General features: G+C 49.2%; 1 protein-coding gene across 2 annotated transcripts in view; it reads right to left on the bottom strand.

The window, feature by feature from the left end:
* LOC116527869 (GTPase IMAP family member 7-like) overlaps positions 1–17,189 on the bottom strand; it is a 122,479-nt gene extending 105,290 nt beyond the window's left edge. The window contains exon 1 of one of the 2 annotated variants that reach the window (XM_032245055.1): positions 16,811–16,965. In XM_032245055.1, coding sequence (XP_032100946.1) covers positions 16,811–16,896 — 86 coding nt within the window. In that variant the 5' untranslated portion in view covers positions 16,897–16,965. Of the gene's footprint in view, positions 1–16,810 lie in introns of both variants that reach the window. The other variant, XM_032245052.1, reaches the window with a different exon arrangement.
* Positions 17,190–25,100: the final 7,911 nt, after the last annotated feature.

A 25,100-nucleotide genomic window follows, 5' to 3' on the forward strand; every position in this document is an offset into this window, starting at 1 on the left:
TGCTGGGCAGGGCAGCCCTGAAATAAGGCAGCAGCATGACAGAAACTTATAACTCCCCAGGACAGAGCACCTGGGGGGAAAAAAAGGCATTTATGAGTTCTGCTGCCACAGACTTAAATGTACCTGCCCAGCTGTTCTGAAAGAACAACGGAGCTCACAACTCAGCACTTGAGCTCCAATAAAGGACAGACTATCTCCTCAAGCAGCTCCCTGACCCCGTATATCCAAAGAGTCACCTCATAAAGGAGAGCTCAGACTGACATCAGGCGGGTATCCTTCTCAGACAAAGATAGCAGAAGAAATTGGCAGCAACCCTTACTGTTCTGCAGCTGCTGCAGTTGATCCCTAGGCAAGCAGGGCCTGGTGTGGACCTCAGCAGTCCTACAGCAGAGGGGCCTGAATGTTAGAAGGAAAACTAAGAAAGAGAAAGAAATAAGTTCATCATCAACAAACTGGACATCCACTCAGAGACACGATCTGAAAGCCAACAACTACAAAGACAACAGTTGGATAAATCTGCTAAGATGGGAAGAAACCAGTACAAAAAGGATGAAAACACCTGAAACCAGAACACCTCTCCTCCTACAAGGGATCACAACTCCTCACCAGCAAGGGAACAATGCTGGATGGAGAATGAGTGTGATGAAATGACAGAATCAGACTTCAGAAGGTGGGTAATAAGAAACTTTGCTGAGCTAAAAGACCATGTTCTAACCCAATGCAAAGAAACTAAGAATGTGGAAAAAAGATTTGATGAAATGCTAATGAGAATAAACAACTTTGAGAGGAATATAAGTGAATTGATGGAGCTGAAAAACCCAACACGAAAACTTCGTGAAGCATACACAAGTTTCAACAGCCGAATTGACCAAGCGGAAGAGAGGATATCAGAGGTCGAAGATCAACTCAATGAAATAAAACGAGAAGGCAAGATTAGAGAAAAAAGGGCTAAAAGGAATGAACAAAGCCTCCAAGAAATATGGGACTATGTGAAAAGACCTAATCTATGTTTGATAGGTGTACCTGAATGTGATGGAGAGAATGAATCCAAGCTGGAAAACACTCTTCAGGACTTTATCCAGGAAAACTTCCCCAACCTAGCAAGGCAGGCCAATACTCAAGTCCAGGAAATACAGAGAACACCACAAAGATATTCCTCAAGAAGAGCAACCCCAAGGCACATAATCGTCAGATTCACCAGGGTTGAAATGAAGGAGAAAATGCTAAGGGCAGACAGACAGAAAGGTCGGCTACCCACAAAGGGAAGCCCATCAGACTCACAGCGGATCTCTCAGCAGAAACCCTACAAGCCAGAAGAGAGTAGGGGCCAATATTCAACACCCTTAAAGAAAAGAACTTTCAGCCTAGAATTTCATATCCACCCAAACTAAGTTTCATAACTGAAGGAGAAATAAAATCCTTTATGAACAAGCAATTACTCAGAGATTTCATCATCACCAGGCCTGCTTTACAAGAGCTCCTGAAAGAAGCACTAAACATAGAAAGGAACAACCAGTACCAGCCACTCCAAAAACATACCAAATGGTAAAGCGCATCGACACAATGAAGAAACTGCATCAACTAACGGGAAAAACAGCCAGCTAGCATCAAAATGGCAGTATCAAATTCACACATAACAATATTAACCCTAAATGTAAATGGGCTAAATGCCCCAATCAAAAGACACAGACTGACATATTGGATAAAAAGCCAAAACCCATCGGTGTGCTGTATCCAGGAAACCCATCTCACGTGCAAGGATACACAAAGGCTCAAAATAAAGGGATGGAGGAATATTTACCAAGCAAATGGAGAGCAAAAAAAAGCAGGAGTTGCAATTCTTGTCTCTGATAAAATAGCCTTTAAACCAATAAAGATCAAAAGAGAAAAAGAAGGACAATACATAATGATAAAAGGATAAATGCAACAAGAAGAGCTAACGATCCTAAATATATATGCACCCAGTACAGGACCACACAGATACATAAAGCAAGTTCTTAATGACTTACAGAGACTTAGACTCCCACACAATAATAGTGGGAGACTTTAACAACCCATTGTCAATATTAGACAGATCAACCAGACAGAAAATTAACAAGGATATCCAGGACTTGAACTCAGACCTGGACCAAGCAAACCTAATAGACATATACATAACTCTCCACCCCAAATCCACAGAATATACATTCTTCTCAGCACCACATCACACTTACTCTAAAATTGACCACATAATTGGAAGTAAATCACTCCTCAGCAAATGCAAAAGAATGGAAATCATAACAAACAGTCTCCCAGATCACAGTGCAATCAAGTTAGAACTCAGAATTCAAAAACTAACTCAGAACTGCACAGCTTCATGGAAACTGAACCACTGGCTCTTGAATGTTGACTGGATAAACAATGAAATAAAGGCAGAAATAAAGATGTTCTTTGAAAACAACAAGAACGAAGACACAACATACCAGAATCTCTGGGACACATTTAAAGCAGTGTCTAGAGGAAAATTTATAGCAATAAATGCCCACATGAGAAGCAAGGAAAGATCTAAAATCGACACCCTATCATCAAAATTCAAAGAGCTAGAGGAGCAAGATCAAAAAAAAAACTCAAAACCTAGCAGAAGACAAGAAATAACTAAGACCAGAGCAGAACGGAAGGAGGTAGAGACACAAAAAACCCTTCAAAAAATCAATAAATCCAGGAGCTGGTTTTTTGAAAAGATCAACAAAATAGACCACTAGACAGATTAATAAAAAAGAAAAAAGGGAATAATCAAATAGATGCAATAAAAAACTATAAAGGGGATATCACCAGAGATTCCACAGAAATTCAATTCATCATCAGAGATTATTACAAACAATTCTTTGCACATAAACTAGTAAACCTGGAAGAAATGGATAAATTCCTGGACACTCGCATCCTCCCAAGCCTAAACCAGGAAGAAGTTGAGGTCCTGAATAGACCAATAACAATGGCAGAAGTTGAGGCAGCAATTAATAGCCTACCACCCAAAAAAAGCCCAGGTCTAGGTGGGTTCACAGCCGAATGCTACCAGACATACAAAGAGGACCTGATACCATTCCTTCTGAAACTATTCCAAACAATCCAAAAAGAGGGAAGCCTTCCCAAATCATTTTATGAGACCAACATCATCCTGATACCAAAATCCAGCAGAAACTCAGCAAGAAAAGAAAACTTCAGGCCAATATCCATGATGAACATGGATGCAAAAATCTTCAATAAAATACTGGCAAACCAATTGCAACAGCACATCAAAAAGCTTATACACCATGATAAAGTAGGCTTCATCCCGGGGATGCAAGGCTGGTTCAACATACGCAAGTCTGCAAACGTAATTCACCACATAAATGGAACCAAAGACAAAAACCACATGATTATCTCAATTGATACAGAGAAGTCTTTTGACAAAATTCAACAGCCTTTATGCTAAAAACCCTCAATAAACTAGGTATTGATGGAATGTATTTCAAAATAATAAAAGCTATTTATGACAAACCAACAGTCAATATCATACTGAACAGGTGGAAACTGGAAGCATTCCCTTTGCAACCTGGCACTAGACAAGGACGCCCTCTCTCACCACTGCTATTCAATATAGTATCGGAAGTTCTAGCCAGAGCAATCAGGCAAGAAAAAGAAATAAAGACTATTCAATAGGAAAGGAGGAAGTCAAACTGTCTCTATTTGCAGACGACATGATTGTATATTTGGAAGACCCTATTGTCTCAGCCCAAAATCTCCTGAAACTGATAAGCAACTTCAGCAAAGTCTCAGGATACAAAATCAATGTGCAAAAATCACAAGCATTCCTATACACCAATAAGAGACTTAAAGAGAGCCAAATCAAGAATGAACTGCCATTCACAATTGCCACAAAGAGAATAAAATACCTAGGAATACAACTAACAAGGAACGTAAAGGACTTCTTCAAGGAGAACTACAAACCACTGCTCAACGAAATAAGAGAGGACAAAAACAGATGGAGAAACATTCCATGCTCATGGTTAGGAAAAATCAATATTGTGAAAATGGCCATACTTCCCAATGCTATCCCCATCAAGCTACCAATGACCTTCTTCACAGAACTGGAAAAAAACACCTAAACTTCATATGGAACCAAAAGAGAACCCACATAGCCAAGTCAATTCTAAGCAAAAAGAACAAAGCTGGAGGCATCACACTACCGGAATTCAAACTATACTACAAGGCTACAATAATCAAAACAGCATGATACTGGTACCAAAACAGAGATATAGACCAATGGAACAGAACAGAGGCCTTGGAGGCAACAGCACACATCTAGAACCATCTGATCTTTGACAAACCAGACACAAACAAGCAATGAGGAAAGGATTCCCTGTTTAATAAATGGTGTTGGGAAAACTGGCTAGCCATGTGCAGAAAGCAGAAACTGGACCCCTTCCTGACACCTTACACTAAAATTAACTCCAGATGGATTAAAGACCTAAACATAAGACCTAATACCATAAAAACCCTAGAAGAAAATCTAGGCAAAACCATTCAGGACATAGGCATCGGCAAGGACTTCATGATCAAAACACCAAAAGCATTGACAACAGAAGCCAAAATAGACAAATGGGACCTAATCAAACTCCACAGCTTCTGCACAGCAAAAGAAACAGTCTTTAGAGTGAATTGGCAACCAACAGAATGGGAAAAAAATTTTGCAATCTACCCATCTGACAAAGGGCTGATATCCAGAATCTACAAAAACCTAAAACAGATTTACAAGAAAAAAACAAACAAGCCAATTCAAAAGTGGACGAAGGATATGAACAGACACTTTACAAAAGAAGACATACATGAGGCCAAAAAATATGAAAAAATGCTTATCATCACTGGTCATTAGAGAAATGCAAATCAAAACTACATTAAGATACCATCTCATGCCAGTTAGAATGGTGATCATTAAAAAATCTGGAGACAACAGATGCTGGAGAGGATGTGGAGAAATAGGAACACTTTTACACTGTTGGTGGGAGTGTAAATTAGTTCAACCATTGTGGAAGACAGTGTGGTGATTCCTCAAGGACCCAGAAATAGAAATTCCATTTGACCCGCAATCCCATTACTGGGGTATATATCCAAAGAATTATAAATCGTTCTACTATAACGACACATGCACACGAATATTCATTGTGGCACTGTTACAATAGCAAAGACCTGGAACCAACCCAAATGCCTATCAATGATAGACATGACAGGGAAAATGTGGCATGTATACACCATGGAATACTATGCAGTCATAAAAAATGATGAGTTCATGTCCTTTGTAAAGACATGGGTGAACCTGGAAACCATCATTCTCAGCAAACTGACACAAGAACAGAAAATCAAACACTGCATGTTCTCACTCATAGGTGGGTGTTGAACAATGAAAACACATGGATACAGGCAGGGGAGCATCACACACTGGGGTCTGTCAGGGGGAAATAGGGGAGGGACAGCAGGGGGTGGGGAGTTGGGGAGAGATAGCATGGGGAGAAATGCCAGATATAGGTGATGGGGAGGAAGGCAGCAAATCACACTGCCATGTGTGTAGCTATGCAACAATCTTGCATGTTCTTCACATGTACCCCAAAACCTAAAATGCAGTTTTAAAAAAATAATAATAATTAGGATCACCTATGAATAACTAAGATCACATATGAGTAACTAATAACTACTATGGTTGTACTTCTAGTTACTTTCTTTTTTATTATTTATGTGGAAATAGGCTGAGGCTTCGTGCTCCTGCCTCAGCACTTATGGGATCTCCCCGCTACACTTGCGTGGTGGCTCATGTCTGTGGTCCCAGCTACTCAGGAGGCTGAGGCTGCAGTGAGTCCTAACTGAGCCACTACACTCCAGCCTGACTGACAGAGTGAGAGCCTATCTAAAATTTTAAAACAAAACAAAACGTATTTGATAAGTCAACATCAAGGGAAAACATGAGTCCCAGAGCAGAAAGCCCCTCAGGACTAAAAGATTGAACACAGGAAGAAAGAAATCTGAAAAGATTCTGTTTGCTACCTCTGCCTAGCAGTTACTTTCTTCCAGTCTTCATCTTCAACCCTTTGGTGAGAAACCACCTTGGGAGGAGGTGGTGTCTCCAGGCTGTCACTCCTAATCCTGAGACGCTGGAGAAGGAGGGCTGGAGAGAGAACGCAGAGGGCAGCTGCTCCCTCTGCAGCAGTTTTCGTCAGCACCTAGCAGGATATTTTCTACCACTTTGATATTATTGTGAGGACATGTGCCCTGCCAAGCGGGCTGCTGGCTGAAGGAGAGACAAGCGTAAAATTTGTTTGTTTGTTTCGAGACAGGGTCTTGCTCTGTCTCCGAGGCTGGGGTGCAGTGGTGCAATCACGGCTCACTGCAGCCTCAACCTCTCAGGCTGGAGCAATCCTCCCACCTCCTCCCAAGAAGCTAGGACCACAGGCACACACCATCACATCCAGCTAATTCTTTTTTTGTAGAGACAGGGTCTCCCAGTGTGGCCCAGGCTGGTCTCAAACTCCTAGACTCAAGCAATCCTCCTGCCTTAGCCTCCCAAAGCACTGGGATGACAGGCATGAGCCACAATGCCCGGCTCAAGAGCAGAATTTTGAATAAGCTTTTTTCCAGCCTGTTCTCTCTCTGGTGTCTGGGCAACCAGCTGCAGCCCTCAGCCCGACTCGGCGCCTACATTCAACACAGCTCCCCTGGGCTTTGCTCACGGGTTTTCTTGTTTGTTTTGGGTTGGGTGGGGGTGGGGGTGCTGCTGTTGCTGCTGAGGCTGATGGTGGTTTATTGCCAAGTAAGACAAAGTGCCCTCTTTTTATTGCACTGGTGACTTTTCTTTGCCTTCTTAGCCGGCTGCAAAGGCCTAAAAGAGTCAAGTTGCTTCTGGAAGATTCTAGAGAGATATAGGCAGGCACAAGAGGCCCACAGACAATAATCAGGAGTGGAAATAGAAAGTTCTTAAACTCTAAGTGATTAATAGTGTTAGCAAACAGCTTTGTGAAGGTTAAAGCTATGACTGAATGGTAGTTAAAAGCAGGCAAGAGACCTGATTTTGAAATGAAAAACCCCACCAAAAGAAAAGGGATACCCAAACAGAGAGGGAGGGATAATTCCTGGACAATTCCACAGCTGCTTCGTATTGTTAGATAGGGTGAACCCCAAGTTTCTCTTCAAAGAATCAGTACGTTAGTATGTTCAGCTCTCTTGTTCTTTAATTCTCTATTTTAAAGTTTAACTTCCTTGTATTTCCAATGAACAACCTTCTCCACTGGTTCTAATCAGTAGTTCACATCTGTTCCCCCAGCCCCTGGCTCCATCCTGACTCATCCCAGTCACCTGCTCCGGTTACCTGCTCTGGTCACCTTCTTTAACCTAGGTCACCCCTGGCTACCTGCTCTGACCCATCTGTAACCATCCTTCCCACCAAACCATCCCCCACCCACCCTGCCACTCCAGCTCGGACCCCTGCTCTCTTTAAAATAGCCAATCAGGATTAGTCTAGCTCGTGCAGTCTAACCGTAGCCAATAGGGAATGACACAGCAGTAGGGGTGACCCTGGTCAGACATAAGTACCCCTTTCTTCCCGTGTCCAAACATGCGGCCACCATTGCTCCACACGTGAGCCACATCCTTCTATAGAAGTAAACTGCTTTGCTGAGAGGATTTATCTTCTAGTGCCATTTCTTTTGTGACATCAAAATTTTACTTATAACAGTATATTCCCAGGGTTTTCCCACTACCTCACTACTGATTCTTCTTTGTGGGATTTTCCCAAATTCTCCATAATTTTTCACCTATAAAATGTGAGAGCAGGGCTGGGCGCAATGGCTCACACCTGTAATCCCAGCACTTTGGGAAGCCAAGGTGGGCAGATCACTTGACGTCAGGAGTTCAAGACCAGCCTAGTCAACATCTCTACTAAAAATACAAAATTAGCTGGGCATGATGGCACATTCCTTTAATCCCAATTAGTTGGTTGGCTGAGGCGGGAGAATCACTTGAACCCCGGAGGCGGAGGTTGTAGTGAGCCGAGATCACACCACTGCACTCTAGCTTGGGCAACAGAGTGAGACTTTGTCTCAAAAAAATTATTTTTTTGAGTGAGGACAGCTGGATGTGTTAGCTCACACCCGTAATCCCAATACTTTTGGATGTCAAGAAGGGAAGATCCCCTGAGGCCAGGATTTCAAGACCAGCCTGGGAACCAGAGAGAGACTCCATCTTTACAAAAATATTTTTAAAATTAGCTGAGTTTGTGGTGTGTAGCTGTGGTCCCAGCTACTTGGAAACCTGAGGTGGGAGGATCACTCGAACCCAGGAGGTACAGGCTGCAATGAGTTATGATTGCACCACTGCACTCCAGCCTGGGTAGCAGAGCAAGACCTCGTCTCGAAAAATATATACAAAAATACAAAACAAAGTAAAATTCTTAAACAGTGAGACTTTCTGGAATGACTTGAGCTCCACTCCAGATTGTTCCTATGTAATATTTGAGATGCACTTCCACAGCATTGCACCAAACAAAAGCTTGCTGAAGGCAAGGTCTATGTCTGTCTTGCTTATGACTCTATTCCAGCACCAAACGGTGTCCTGGTACACAAGGAACGGGAGAATGAGAGGAAGAGGAATGAAAAAAACGCCACTTTTTTATTCCATGGAGAGGGTGGAGCAGGTGTGGCCACCGCCCTCACCCCCACCCCTCCCCACACGCTCAGGTTGGAGGGAAGCGTCAGTCCTCACGGCTTAAGCCCCTCTTCTGACATGGACACTCATGAGCCAGCTCCTGACACTGGGGACACAGCGAGCGGAAGGAAAGCCCCCCAGTCTCCGCCTCTGCCTTCCCCCAGGCCTGGCACTAGACCAACCTGCAGGAGCTCCAGGCCCAGACTGGCCCTACCCCGGAGCTGCATTCAGACACCCCAGGGGTGTGGGAAGGCCACACAGGGGGCATATGGTCACACGCCCACATCTGCCCCCATGTGGCCTTCCCACAGCTGTGCCAGGGCCCCTGACACCTTGCTGTGGCTGCAGTACTCCCAGGGGACTCACTCTGCAGACAGATAAATGGACATTTGGCTTTCCACTGCAGCTTCCTGAGTTTACTGTTTCTCCTTCTAGGCCTTCTGGTCAGCCACTTCCCTGGTCCTATAGTGGGGAAATGACACAAGGCCTGAGAGGCTGCAGCTGACTGTGGCAGAGATTCTCACACAGGGGCTTCCCTGGACTCACAGGGGCTCCTGGAATCCAGGAGAATTCCAGGTGGAGTCAGAGACCCCGGCCAGCATGTCCTGACTGCAGGGAGCGACACCTGTGCTCAGAAGGACCTGGTGGCCCAGGTAAGTTTCTTGTTCAGCATGCAGCCCTGGCCCCCTGTGGGTCCTCAGTCATCTGGCCCCTAACCCAATAGAATGGAGGCTTTACCCAGCACCCGGGACAGAGGAAACTGTCACCCATAGTCCCCATTCATGCAGAGTCATTAATTTGCTGCCTGAGGCCAACAGAGACGTTCAAGAGAGTTCCATAACCCTGAAAGGAGCATGAGGGCGAGAAGTCTGGGGACAGCAGAGCCTGAGATAAGGCAGGTCCCACCTGCATCTGGATCCCACTCCCTGTATGGACTCGCACAAGCTCCTGAGCTGTGCAGCCTCCCAGCTTTGTCATCTGAGTGATGGAGATAGAATTGTTAGCTCATTGCATTGGAAGGAGACCCAAGGGCTCAATGCTGCCAAGCACCAAGGCATTGCCCAGGGTCCCCCATGTGGTGATGCATGCCACAGCATCAGTCTCCTGGTAGGGGCCTGCCAGAAGCAGGGCTGAGGAATGATGGCTCTGGGCAGGGAAACAAGGGCAGAGTCAAGGCTGACTCCACACATGCGGCTGAGCCGCATGGGGTGAGTGGGGATCTGGAGGAAGAGGCCACCTGAACCATGAAGCTGTGAGACCCCAAAGGGCCCCCCTTGCCTCTGACCAGGGAAGCAGGGCCCTCGGCCCCAGCCTTGGGGACAAACACCTGTTCCTTGGCTCACTTTCCCAGGCTCTCTCCTCTCTGAGGGTTTCACCAGGGTCCCTCTGGAGTCAGTTTCCTGCCGCAAGAGCCCCAGTATTTTCTTCCCTGCCTCTGAATTCCATAGTCACTCCCCACAACCCACACAGGAAATTCCAGCCCTATCTCAGCTGAGGCCACTTCAGGAGCTCTGCCTACTATGCAACAGCCCTCACATCTGCTCTGTGCTTGTGGCGGTGTTATTGTAATCACTGTGACCCCCTCGGGTGTTTTCTTTTGAATATCATTTCTGCCCAGAGAAGGGCAGAAGTCACAAGAGGCTGAGGGTGGCCCCGGGGTTGCTGCCAGCACAGATGCCAAGGGCCTAGGACAGGCCTGGGGCTGGGGCCTGCCAGGTACAGATGGAGCCCATGCCATTCTCTAGGGCAACACTGTCTCATCCTCTGGTCGTGCCCACTTGTCCCTGGAAGCAGGGGTGTCCTCTTCTCTCTCTTCCTTCCCATCTCCTGTGGGCATTCCCCCGCGGTATTCTAGCACAGGCTCCATGTTACCCTCAACCCCTGCCAACACCCACAGATGACGTGGTGGCAACCAGAGCAAGAGTTGGAGCTCAGTGCCACAGGGATCAAGAGATCAGAGGTCAAGACCAGAAAGGGTTCTTCAGCAGGAGCTTCCATCGCTCCTGAAAATACGACATGGGCTGAACGCACAGATTCCAGGACAGAGACTGATCACCCAGGCACCCTGTGTCTCCCTCAGCACCCATGATGAACCACACTTCAGAGAGCAAAGGGCCCTCAGCCCCTGGCTCGCCCCAGCTGCTCCCACCTCCTCACCTCCTGGCTGGAAAAGCTCCCGCCAGGGCGGAGGCACAGGCTGATCAGGAAGGATCCCCGGAACTGCTGCCAAAAATCCCATCCTCACGCATCTAGGAGGACTCCTCCCCACTTCTCTGGGCTCCCTGGCTCTGACAACCACGGAGCTGAAGCGAATGAAGCTGTCGTGGCTGGAAAACAGTGATCCGCAGTGTCGGAGGAGGCTGCAGACCCTGGAATGGAAATGAGTCCAGGAGGCGCAGAGCCAGCAGGAACCGGGGCACAGGGCACAGGGCGAGTCCCCACGACAGGAGCCAGGGCTATGGGCTGTCCAGCATGGCCGGCAGGAAAGACAGGAGCCTACACCGTACCCCTCCTGCGGGACCCCCAGCCATGCCCCCCAAACGTATAACCCCAAACCCTTCACGTAGCCTGTGCCTGGGGGAGCACTCCGCGACCTCAAGCTGGAACCAGGCGCCGCGTGTGCAGGGGGGCAGAGACACTGAGCGGTGCCCCCACTCCTCTCCCGCGACTTTTCCAAAAGACAGGTTCTCCCCTGCAGCCGCCCCTGCGCTCATCTGCTCTCCACCCTCCATTTCTGATCGGTGGATCCTTTCCCTTCTTACCAACTGCTAAGATGTGGCCCGTTAACCAAAATGGTTTCCTTTTTTTTTTTTAATATAATAACGAAGACTTATGCTTTATTTTTTTTTCTGCTTCTTCTTCACCTGCAGGCAAAAAGTAGGAAAGTGTTAGAAAAATCAAACAGCCATCCAGGCGTCGCTGGCGGCCACGCTTCTCCCTCCCTCCATCACAATCGATAGCTCCCTGCGCGGCCCAGCTGTGCTGAGGCTTCGAATCGCACACACAGCACTGTCACCCTGGTGGCCCTGCCCTCCCGTGTAGGCATTAGCGCTCTGTGCTCTTTGCCGGGAAAGGTGGGTAGAGCCAGAGGAAGAAAAGGCCTGAGAGGCCCCTGACCTTGTTTCCAGCAGCATCAGCCCCAGAGTGGAGGTCGGAGGAGAGGATTTGAGAACACACATGGCCAGGAAGATGAAGGTAGGGAGTTCCCTGAGGCCCCAGGGTTTCCCCTCCCCGGCCCCCCACATACCCGATGGCAGGAGAAGGGCAAGTGAGAGGCAGGCCAGGAAGCCGAGGAGAAGGGGCCGCATCCCACTTCCCAGCAGCACAGCAAGGGGGCTAGGGAGACCCCTGGGAGAAATGGCTCCCCACGGCTCCTAGGCAGGCAGCGCCCGGGTCTCACAGCAGATTCCCACGCCCCGAGCTCCATGTGGAAGCTGCAAAGAAAGGCAGAGCCAAGAGGCCGATGGGCCGGGACCGAGGACCGAGACCAGCGAGAGCCGCTCCTGAAGACCTGCGCCGGGGAACACGCAGATCCCCTGTGCCTCCCCACCGAGAAAACTGAAGCTCCACGCCACGTGGGGACGGGCAGTCAGTCATTAAGGGCTTTTCCTTTCCTATCACTGCACAGAATGAGGGCTCCAGAAGGAAATAAGAATGGACTGTAGGAGATACATGTGTATTTCCTGCAGATCTAAATATGTAAATAAAATGCTTATCAACTACCAAGAGACATTAGACTCATATCCAAGGCAAAAGCAAACGTATGCAGTTTTCTTTTTCAAAGTATTGCTTGTCAACTAATTTCAAGTGGTTTTTGTTTTCTTTCTTTTCAGGGAAAATGGCAAAGCCGGGGTGTCAACAGCTGCAGGCAGCTTCAGGCCTCCACCTGCACTGCCTGCAGAGGACGAGAGGATCTGAGGCTGAGACCCCCACCCCCACTGCACAGGACACTTGGGGGGGTCTGAGGCTGAGATCCCCACCCCCCCTACATAGGACGCTTGGGGGTCTGAGGTTGAGACCCCGCCCACACTGCACAGGACGCTTGGGGGTCTGAGGCTGAGACCCCCACCATCTCTTTTTGGACTTGGGGTTTGGTTGCTCTCAGCCGGGAGTCCCCTCCCTGGCGCATCTCCATATATATCTTCACCAAAGCTGGAAAAGGAGAGAGAAGCTGCCTGGGATAATAAAGGTAGACCCCGCTGCTGTTAGCCACCACTCCCAACAAATTAAGGCTTAAAAATCTAAAACTAGTCCTGTTTGACTGGAGTGGCAAGATCAAGGACAGAAAAGGACAGCCTCGCCCTGAGCAGAAATGGATCTAGAAGGGAGGGAGGGAAAGACAGGTCTAGAAGTGGACGAGCAGCTCCCCAAGGCCTCACTGCAGATGCCACAAAGGCCAGTGGTGGAACCCGGGGCAGGCTGGCCACACAGGCGCTATGCTGGGCATGGGGAACAAAGAACGCGAATAGAGACATTTCAAGATATTTAACTCCGCAAAATATATAGACATTTAACTCCGCAACTGACCTGCTGTAATGTGCAAAGCAGCAGCAGTTTTTCTTTAACACCCCCGCCCCCCCGCCCCTGCCCATAGCCAAGCATTACATGAAGGGAAGCGACATCTTCCTCTTTTTCGGGGAACATCCAGTGCTGGCCGCATTGGCAAGGATCTACCCGGGGCAAGCGTCCCTGGTGACAGACACACATTGCAAAGTGTCCAAGACCTCTGGCACTGTTGTTAGTTACATCAGACATCCGTCTCCAGCTGGCGGCCGCGGCAGGCTGCTGTGCACATGGTCGCCCTGACCTGAAGTGTTCCTATGCTGACTGACAGGAAGGTTACGCACTTCCCCGAGGCTAGGCCCAGGGAGCCGGGGAGTCTGGAATCCAGCCTGCTTCTGCTCCCAAACCACACGGCTGACCATGAGGGCCCTTTCCTTTGACCCAAGGCCTCGCCACAAGCCTTGGGCTTAATCATCCAACAACCTGTACCCTGACGTTGCCTTTTTTCTTTATTTGCATAAATATTTCTTCTCCCACATATCAAAGTGTCCCCAAGGGTTATGACAGTATGGAGGGGACTCCAGCGGACAGGAATCCTCCTGGTGAGGTGGGGAGGCACACTCTGGCAATGGGGGACATTCTGTGGCAATGGGGGCATCCACATGAATGTGACCTCCAATGTGCTGCCAGGCGGACAAGGTCACGAGGAACAGACTGGAGGGAACAGAGAGACGAGCCCACGCTGACAGCCGGAGAGACCTCAGTGGTCCTTGCTTCCCAGCCTCACGAACTCCAGTGCTCCCACCACATGAGCTGAGAGCTGATGCCGGGATCTGACAAAACCACAGCCAAGGCCGGGCGCGGTGGCTCACGCCTGTAATCCTAGCACTTTGGGAGACGTAGGTGGGCGGATTGTCTGAGCTCAGGAGTTCAAGACCAGCCTGGGCAACATGTGAAACTCTGTCTCTACTAAAATACAAAAGAAATTAGCCAGGGGTAGCAGCCTGCACCTATAGTCCCAGCTACTCGGGAGCCTGAGGCAAGAGAACCCAGAAACGGAGATTGCAGTGAGCCAAGATTGCACCACTGCACTCCAGCCTGGATGACAAAGCAAGACGCCATCTCTACAGAAAAAAAACAAAAACAACCCACAGCCAAACGATATCTGGCACATCTCCCCAGAGCACGTTAGATAAAGACGCACAGAGGATAGAGAGTAATTCAACACTTGTAAGGCTTTTTAAGCCAAAACAAACTTCCCCAAGAGCCTGGCTTGCAGATGGTAGCCTCGGGCTTCCCCCACAAGCCTCCCAGCACTTCATCTTCTGTGCTGAGGACTGAGCATCCTTTGAGAAACAGAATAAAGTTAACTGCGAGCTGTGGCCCCTGGGTCCCCTGACTCCTGGCCTGAGACATTTTCTACTACACCACACAGTACTTGATGACATGCATTCCTGAAGCCTCTGGAATTCTCAGAGTCAGGGTCACAAAAGCCCCTCACTAAGAGGCAGCACAGCATGGTGGAAGGGGTGTGTACTTCGGGGAAGAGAAAGCTGGATTCCAGGCCCAGGTGGGAGCCAGGAGCAATCATGTGGATGCCCACACAGGCCCTCCTCACCTCCCGATGGACTGAAGCAGGATGTCCAGGCCAGTCCGCCCTGTCCTCTCCAGCCCAGCCTCCAAGCTCCTGACTGTCCGCTCCTCTGGCTCCTAGTTCTCGCAGGTTCTCTGTCTCAGCATGTACACACACACACACACACACACACACACACACACACTCACATTCATTCACGCACTGACACTAACACACTCGCATACTTGTGTGTACACATACACACCGACACACTCACACACACACACACTGTCATGGTCACATACACCTGCACACAGACTCACACACACGCTCAGGCACACCCACACACACACTCCTACATACCCACACACATTCTCACACACACACACACACACACACACACACCCACCCCAACACACCTGTTTCCACCATGGCTCCCTGACCACTGCGGAGGGCTCTCTGCTGCCCCCTTCTGGCTCTTGTCGGCTACGCTTTCAACGCGAGCTTTTTTTTTGAGACAGAGTCTCCCCTGTCACCCAGGCTAGAGAGCAGTGGCGTGATCTCACTGCAACTTTCATCTTCCAGTTTCAGGCAATTCTCCTGCCTCTGCCTCCTGAGTAGCTGGGATTACAGGCATGCACCACCTCGCCTGGGTAATTTTTGTAATTTTAGTAGAAACGGGGTTTCACCATGTCTGCCAGGCTGGTCTGGAACTCCTGACCTCAGACGATCCACCCCACTCAGCCTGGCAAAGTGCTGGGATTACAGGCGTGAGCCACCGCGCCCAGCCTAGCATGAGCTTTGGTCAAGGAAAGCTGAAGATGTTCCCCTGGCTCCTTACTGCCCTGCGAGTCCGGCCAGGGGCGATCCTCATTTAGGGCTTCCAAGTTTCTCTCCCATAAAGCAGACCTCACAGTGGACCCAGGGGGGTCTTTACAGACTCAGTGAGTTGAAGGCCCAGTTGCCCCTTAGGCAAAATATGGGAGAAATAAGTGCGTTCACGCCAGTTATTGAAGCCCACCCAGTAACCTCAGAAAAATCTCCATCCCAGCCAGGAAGCATCGCACTGGGCCCCTGGGGCTGGACACCTGTTCTTCTTTTACTCCAGTGAAGTCTAGCCCTGGATGGGAAAGCAGAAAACCACAGAACCAAGCAGACCCTTTCAGTGGTGCAGCCTGATGGAGGCCTTAGTGGCCTGGTCCCAGGACAGTGACAGGCAGAGCTCCCACCCAGGAGGGCAGAAGTCCCCAAAAGGCACAGCCACAGCACACAGTTTACCATGGACAGGTCACCAACTCAGCCCACTGCAACCTCCATCTCCTGGGTTCAAGTGACTCATGCCACAGCCTCCTGAGTGGCTGGGATTGCAAGCAAGCCGCACATACCCAGCTAATTTTGGTATTCTTTTTTTTAGTACAGACAAGGTCTCGCCATATTGGCCAGGCTGGTCTCAAGCTCCTGACTGCGGGTGATCCACCTGCCTCAGCCTCCTAATGTGCTGGGATTACAGGCGTGAGCCACCCACCGTGCCTGGCCAAGGAATAAGTTTTAGTATTTGATGGTACAGTAGGGAAAATATAGTTAACAATAATTTATTGTATATTCCAAAATAACTAAAAGAGAAGAATTATGACATTCCCAAAGCAAAGATAAATCTTTGAGGTGATAGATGTCACGGTTATCCAAGCTTGATTATTCCACATTGTATAAAGGTATCAAATATCATATGGGACCCAAAAATATATACAATTATTATAAATCAATTAGAAATTCTAGCTAAATAGAGTGGGCACACAGAGAGACCCTCTGGGTGTGGAAGAGCAGAAAGGGAGGGGTTGCTGGTGAGTACAAGGGAACCACTGCAGGGATTCACCAAAGAATGAGGAGGGGCAGAGGGGCGGCTTTGACCTCTTCCTCCAGCTCCTGGGTTATTTTATCCAGCCCCAGCCCCAATTGGCCCCCCTGACATCTCCAACACAAACGCACACGCACACACTATTCCGCTGAGCTCCCCATCCTTTCACCTACCCGAAAGCAAGGACTCTTTCCTCTGTGGGCCTGGATGTCACTAAGGTGACCATAGCCACCGAGCAGATGAACAGCCACGACCTCATCTCAGCTCACTGCTGGCTTCTTGCAGGGGTAGCTCAGGTGACTGCCCTGTTCCCTCTGGCTCTGCCCACGCACCTGGCCAGAGCAGAGGCGTCACATGATTGATCCCGTGAAGTGTGTGAGAATGAGGCCACAAGTCACGTTCCACTTCTCCATTAGGGCTAGGGGCTCTCCAGACCCCTCAAAACACACCCATGTTCACAGGTGAAGGACTCCAGAGTGTTGCCTGCTCCTTTCCACCCCTGTTGCTGTCAGAAAAACCCAGGCATCCTGGCATCCAAAGTTCCTGTAGCTTCTCCAGGGCCACACAGAGTGTCTGGAAATTCGTGTGTGTGCTACAATTTCACACTCCGTTGTCTTGGGGCTGCCTTATTTTTGTTCCAGGAAAATGTCCATTATCACCCAAAATTGTCAATAAAAGTGATGTTTGCACTTTAAATGTAAAAAACAAAACAAAACAAAAAAACGGGCACCGTGGCTCATGCCTGTAATCCCAGCACTTTGGGAGGCTGAGGTGTGTGGATCTCCTGAGCCTAGGAGTTCAAGACCACCCTAGGCAACACGGCAAAACCCCGTCTCTACAGAACATACAAAAAAAAATCGGCAATCATCCACAGCCCTGATGCCTGCTCACTGGGTGGGGAGACTCAAGGCAGCCCCTTGTACACCAGGCTCCAAGTGGCAGAGCCCACACCAGCCACCCTCCCTCCCTTCCCTGCACCCCATTTGGATTGGCTTCCTGGGGCTGCCTTCACAAATCACCACACACTGGGTGGCTTAAAGCACAGAAAACTACTGTCTCACAGTAGATTTGGAGGCCACAAGTCCAACATCAAGGCACAGCAGGGCCCTGTTCCCTCTGAAACCTGCAGGGGTTCCTTCACAGAAGACTCACAGGCGATTGAGGAAGATTTCTCTGTCTACAGCCTGGTCCACAATAAAGGTCAGGGTTAGGACAGGTGAGACACCCAACAGGATGACTGGAGCCACCCCTGTAACTATCCAGAAATTTGCAGCCCAGGGTAAAGCACAAATAAATGGGCACAGAAAGATGTTCCAGGATAGAGGAACATCTACAGAGAGGCAGCCACCCGGTCATCCTCCAGCTGCTGGAGGTTTGCAGATGCCCTGATGCCGCACCCCCATCCCTCCCTAGCACTCTCCTCTACGTGCACACAGACGCTTAACAAGAGCACCTGTAACTCTCCACAGACCAGAGTACCAGGGAGGCCATGCCCCTGCGAGATGCTGCAGTCAAGGCCAGATGGAAAGGTGACGGGTAAGCATCCCTGTGTTCTTGCTCTATGGTTGGAGTCTGAGACCCACCTGCCAGGGTTCCCCAGCAGGATCGAGCTCCAGTGGCCCAAAGTGGACATGAGCTTACCACTCACCCTCCAGTGGCCTCCTCTCTTTCTCCGGTTCCCATTCCCCCATCAGGGTTTCTCGGGATCAACTCTCAAATAAACTACCTGCGTTTAAATCCTTAATTCAGGGAGAATCAAAACAAAGACAACCAATTAACCATAATGATGTCTATTACCCAGGTAGGATTGAAATCAACTCAGAAGGGTAGAAATGTGTGAAATCTTCTCCCTTTCCCTTCTCTGCTGAGTAATTGACTCTCATGCACTACAGCCTTCTCTACCCCTCTATGAGCACGTGGATTCAAAATTCCTCATCGAAGTTCAAACCCAACTCCCCACAACCCAACGTTTCCAAGTCACCTTGGGAAATTCACTTCGCCTCTTCAAGTCTCCACTTCTTCAATGTTAAGACAGGAGAGTCTCAGACAGTTCAGAGCAACCAACCCACCCCTACTCGGCCACCACCCACATAACAGCTTACTGGGGGATTTCTCCCACTGAGTGCAAGTTCCTAGCAGGAGAATATGGAAACTGCACACTCGCCATGGAAGATAACACCAAGAAGTGTTTCTCTTTCCTGCCTTCTGCTTTCGTCTTCTGCCCTCTCCCACCAGACCATATTTCTCCATGAGACCCTTTAGTTTGGCCATAGCCAAACAGATCTGAAGACCATTGCCTCCCTGCAGAAGTTGGCATGGAGTCTAAGTTCTCCAGGTGGGAGGAGAAGGGGGATTTACTTACGTTTTTTAAATGTTCTAGGACTTGTTTGTCCTGTTGAACTTATAGATCTTTGGGAAAGGGAGTCACAAGAAAGACGAAATTCTCATAGTCCAGCTTCACAGGCACAGAAGGGCCTCAGCACCACTGGCAGCAGGCCCAGGTGCAGGGCGAACAGGCCCAGGTGCAGGGCTGAAGCGGAGCCCACGTCTCCGAAGCACCTGAGCAAAGCCCCTCCTCCCCACAGCTCAAGGTTCCAGCAGCGCCTCCCACTCACTCCCTCTCCCCACCAAGTCTTCCCAGTACGCACTCCAGACTGGTGTTCGCATTTAGTGTGGGCCAATGAAGAGGGGTGGGGTGACAGAGCTGGTCTGTCCCTTTTCAACATCTGCCAAGAGAACTGTTGATGTGCTCTCTAGAATGTGAGGTGCTTGACTGTCCTCGACTTTGAATAGAATGTTCAAAGTGGGAATAGAAGCTCTCCCACTCAAAAGCTAATTACACCTAAGAAAAAAAAATCAACAGTATTTTTTATAAGCAGTATACAAAATAGTTGCATAATTTTCTTTTTCTTGTAGACTTCTGAAACTGTTTTGGAATGCATGCTGTTTTAAAAAATATTCATGGCCCAGCAAAGTGGCTCATGCCTGTAATTCCAGCACTTTGGGAAGCCAAGACAGGAAAATTGCTTGAGTCCAGGAGTTCCAGACCAGCCTGGGCAACATAACAAGACCCCATCTCTACAAAAAATAAAAAAATTAGCTGGGTATAGTGGTGTCTGCCTGTAGTGCCAGCTACTCGGGAGGCTGAGGCAGGAGGTTGAGCCCAGGACACTGATGTTGCAGTGAGCTGTGTTTGCACCACTGCACTCCAGCCTGGGCAACAGAGTGAGAGCCCCAACTCAAAAAAAAAAAAAAAAAATGTATCTCAAGACTTGTTCACTTCCAGAAAAGTTTAGGGTAACCCAATCCCCTGAGGAAATGGAAACCCAAGGGACAATGAAGCCAAGGTCCTGTCTCCTTTTCAGCATCTCTGCTGATACGGTTCTTATCTGAGAATCATATAAACTGCTTCCCTCAGGCAGAGTGATGGTACAGCCAGGAGCATCTTGGGAAACTGCGCCGGCCTGAGCCCCCTCCCAAGTCATCTGTATCTGGGAGTTATTTGTGCACCACAGCCCAGCGGATCACCTGGCTTTTTCTCCTCATCCCCATCCTTGTGTGTCTAAAGAGAAATGTTTGGGTGGGAGGAAATGACATTTGAGCTCATTAATTCAAAACACTGGTGGTAAGATGACTTATTCCAGGAACTTCAGTTCTGGGTTTCATCAAATAAATTCAGAGGCTCAACGGAAGACATGACCTTCTTGTGAGTCCACTGAGCTCTGCCTCCAGAACAGAACCCCAAGGAGTCGGACGCAAGGGCAGCAAAGTGCAAGCTGCCCACTGCGCCTGCGCCGAGGGGAAGGCCTGGCCTCCGCAGGCACCTGCCTCCCGCCCTGGCAGCCGCACGTTGCTGCCAGCGCCTGGGGACCACTGCCTTGGATGGAGAAGCTGGAAGATCCTAGACTATTCCCCTAGGGGAATGTGATGATGGTTTCTAAACTTCACAGGTGCAGGCGCGGTTCAAACCCCTACTTTGCCCTTCCTAACTGCCTGAACTTGCGCAAGTGACCTCCTCCCCACAATGCTTCAGGCTCCTGATCTGTAGAAGGAAGATCATAACGACAATGGTTTGTGGAGCCGGGTAAGGATTAAATAATCTCTCTCCAATGGGGACTGTTTATTATCTCACACCCCATGAACCCCAGGGACAGAAAATGGGGTTAGGGAGCTGGGCGTGGTGATCTACATCTGTGGTCCCAGCGGCTCTAGAGGCTGAGGCAGGAGGATCGCTTGAGCATAAGAGGTTGAGGCTGCAGTGAGCTGTGATTGTGCCACTGCACTTTAGTCTGGGTGACCAAATGAGACCCTGTCTCCAAAAAAAATATCTCCCTTGCTTCCCACCACGGCTTCCAGCCATACCTCTCCTCCCTTTTGAGAACTAGTCAGCCTCTTTGAGGGTTAGCTGCTGGTCACCTCCCTTCATGCTTCAGGGTGTGGGTGTCAGTCCCCTCCTCTGTCCCCGGGCGTTGCCCCAGGACATGTTGGGTGTATTTGTTCCCCATTGCTGCATAATAAACCACCACAAACAGTGGCTTAAACAACACAGACTTACTCTGAGTAGTCCGGAGTCTGAAATGAACCTACAGGGCTAAAATCAAGTGTCCACAGGGAGGGCAGGTTCTTCTGAAGGCTCCAAGGGAGAATCTCGCTGTTCCTTGTCTCCTTCAGCATGAGACAGACAGAAAGAGGGAGAGTCGGGGGTTCAGTGAGATGGAAGGTGCCACACACTTTTAAATGGCCAGATCTCATGTGAACTCAGAGCGAAGCTCCCTGTCACCAAGAGGATGGCCCATTCATGAGGGATCTGCCCCCATGGCCCAAACACCTCCCACCAGGAACCTCCAACACTGGGGATTACACTTCATTCCACACTGAGCAGGAACAAACGTCCAAACAATAGTGGATGTTAAGGTCCCCAAACCTTCACTTTAGCCTCTAGCTGCTTTCCTTTGCTTCTGGGGCAGCCTGCAGAGGGCAAGTGCCTTTGCTCTGAGAGCAGCTGAGTGAGAACGCTGCCTTCTCTGACTGCATCGGGCACCAGCCTCCCATTCACCAGGCATCTGACCCTCTGCCTCCAAACAGCTGCTTTACATAGGCCCAAGGGCTGGGCCTGGCTATTCTATGCCACCCTTGGGAGTCCTTCCCATCTTCAAGGATTTTCTGAAAAGTCAAGCCTGGCTGTGCTGGGGAAGCGACATGGAAGCCACAGCCCCTCCTAGCTGGCAGCCTCAGCAGCAACTGGGGGAGGTGGAGCATTTTCCTCTCCCTGTGGAGCTGAGGAATATGCAGAAAATTGGCCTGGGGTCCTTTCCAGGTTGCTCAGGAAGGAGTCTGGGAATGTGTCTAAGGGGACAAGGGTTTGGGAAGGGACCCAGGTCAGGACTCCAAAGCCCCAGTGCCCTGCCCCGAGAGCTTGCCTGCCCAGCAGTTTCTACCTTGGTGCAAATGCACTTGGCCGTTCCCTCTGCAAACACTTCCTTGGGCAGGTGGGGACATCTGGTCGAACTCCTCAGGAGGTAACAGTGACAGAAACAAATAAAGAAGACAGGACGAAGGGGCCATGGGCTGCGTGAGTGAACACAAACAGCAGGAGGGCCCTTTGCCTGGAGTGGCTTCTGAATCGTGTCTCTGAAAGTCCCCGTGTGTACCCGCAGCTGTGGGCGGTGCTTACGTTTCTGTGCACGTGTCTGTGGAGGGTGTGGTTGGGGGTCAGAAGGGGTTCCTGTGAACTACTTAGAGAATCCTGGAGGGTGGGACTCTACGGGACCTGCAATCAAGTCCAGTGGGTTCCAAATGTTTTCTGCAGGTTCTGGTGGGTGTCCCCAGACACCTAAGGGGCAGACCCAGCAGAGAAGGCTGCCGGGGAGAGGGAGCCCCATCCCCCTCTGTAGCCGGAGCACTCCTGGGTGATTCCTGGGTCTTCCCAGTGAGGTTCTGAAAAAATAAAATTTTACTTCCATTTAAAAAAAAAAAAAAAAACCTTCGGAAGTAGTGACTTCCCATCCAACCTCCTCACTCTTCAGTGAAGAAACTGCAGCCTGGAGAAGGGAAGTGACTTCCCTGAGGCTGTGAAGGAACGAGCATGGGGAGAGCCTCAGGCCTCCTGACCCCAAAGTGGGTGCCGTCCGCAGTTTACCTTGCATCTTGCGGTCTGCAGGGCTATGGAGGTGCAGATGGCTGGAGGGTGCCCTCTGCCCAGCCTCACCCCGGTGGCTCCCAGCAGGACCACCAAGTGTCCCAGTTCCAAGGAACACGAGGCAAGGCCTCCCTCTTCTAAAGCCTCTTCTTGTTTCCTGACCTGCCACAGCAGTCAGGCCTCTGGTGGAAGGCGCTCAAGGGTCTGTCAGCGCCCTCATGTGACCTGTGAGCCCCATTTGCCACTGCTTGGCCTGGAGAAGCTCTCGCTAGCCCTACAGGGACATGGGACAGTGGGATGCGTATGTTGTGGTGGATGGAGGACAGAAGCTCGGCCACACAAGCATCCAGAGTGTGCAGCTGCAGCGTCAGAGCACCAGACAGACAGCCAGGCGGGAGAGCTGGGAGCCCTGCTGGGCACTGACGCAGAGCTGAGAGCCCTTCCTGCCTTAGGTGTGACCTCCCACTAGGAGGATTTGCCCAGCGAAGGGCAGAGCAGGTCCACACACCTGGCGGGAAGGGCCGAGAGGCGCCATGGTTGGGACGGCAGAGGATGCAGCCCCCAGGGAACAAGTCAGCAACACGAAGAGTCACCAAAGATGCTGAGTGATTTAGGCAGACACTTCAAAGTCAGGGTCGGTGTGAGCCGTACACACACACAAACACGCATGCACACACACATTATAGCCACAGTGGCTCCTCCCCCGTGCCAGCACCTGTTCTCCCTGACCAGGCAGGAGGAGGCCCCAGAGCAGGACAGTTTCACCTGCGCCTGTGCACAAACCCCAGCTGCTTTAGAACAAGACAGAGGGGACAATGACTACAAAACTCCCACACACACACACAGCCCTTGAAATTGAGGAGGAGAAGGGTCTGTGCCTGGGAAGATGATCAAGTGGCATCCAATGTGGCAAAGGGAATGTTCTATTGATAAAACTCCCTTCCCCTCCCAGCAAGTGAAGGGTCTGAGCCATCGCCAGGGGCAGATCCAGGCTTTGTGGCGCTTGAAGCTTATAGAACTTGAGGGGGGTGCTCTTTATTAAAAAATACAAAAATAAAAGTACTAAATTAGTTACCTTGTGTCTATCGATTTCTTTTTAACCAGTAAGGCTTCACATCTCCAATTTTCCAAATTGAGTCTTCCTATTTTAATCACTTTGTTAATAATAATCTCTACGCCTATTGAATTTCAAGTGCTATCAGCCACGCTGATTTTCATTTCTTTTTTATAATATTGGGATTTACCAGATATATCATAATATGCAGAATTACCAGATATATCATAATATGCAGAATACATGAAGAATAATCCTATATCAAAAAGTCCTACACATTGAAATACACAAAATCATTTTACACATAAGGTGTTCAAGATTGTACAAAACAGGTAACACTGACTCCTTCCATGACATCTGTGCCTCCAGGTATTGGCAATCACTGTGCTCTTGGCAAGATATCATAAACTATTTTTCTGGATAACATTAAGCAGGTTTATTTTTCCCAAAAAGAGGTTCCCTGCCTTGCCATGGAATGGATGTCACCAAAATTAATCACTTACCTTCAATTCGTATTGTTACGAGGCTGGGCGAGGTGGCTCATGCCTGTAATCCCAGCACTTTGGGAGGCTGAGGCAGGCAGATCACCTAGGTTGGGAGTTCAAGACCAGCCTGACCAATATGGTGAAACACCATCTCTACTAAAAACACAAAAAAAATTTAGTCAGGCATGGTGGCAAGCATCTGTAGTCCCATCTACTTCGGAGGTTGAGTCAGGAGAATCACTTGAGCCCAAGAGTGAAGGTTGCAATGAGTTGAGATAGTGTCACTGCACTCCAGCTGGGGCGGTAGAGCCAGACTCCATATATATACACATATGTATATTGCTGCCAGATGGGACAGGATTCTTTAGCCTCATCTCTGTATCTATATATATGCTGGAGAATGTGAAGGAAAAAAAAAAGATTGGTTCATTGCATTTGAGAGAAATACTGTTTGATTTTCTATTTTATCCATTTTCAAATACCTCAAACTTAAATGTAAAAACTCACAACTGAAGAGCCATTACTCATTTCAAAAACCCAATTTTTGGGGAGAGACTGAGACACAGATCACTTGAGTCCAGGAGTGCTAGACCAGCCTGGGAAACATGTTGAAACCTGGTCTCGAAGGCAAGAAAGAAAGAAAGAAAGAAAAGAAAGATGAAAGAAGGAAGGAAGGAAGGAAGGAAGGAAGGAAGGAAGGAAGGAAGGAGGGGAGGGAAAGATAGAAAAGAAGGAAGGAAGGAAGGAAGGAAGGAAGGAAGGAAGGAAGGAAGGAGGGAGGGAGG

The sequence above is a fragment of the Sapajus apella genome, unplaced genomic scaffold (genome assembly GCF_009761245.1).
Source record: "Sapajus apella isolate SASKATOON/1434 unplaced genomic scaffold, GSC_monkey_1.0 scaffold56, whole genome shotgun sequence".
Taxonomy (NCBI): Eukaryota; Metazoa; Chordata; class Mammalia; order Primates; family Cebidae; genus Sapajus; species Sapajus apella.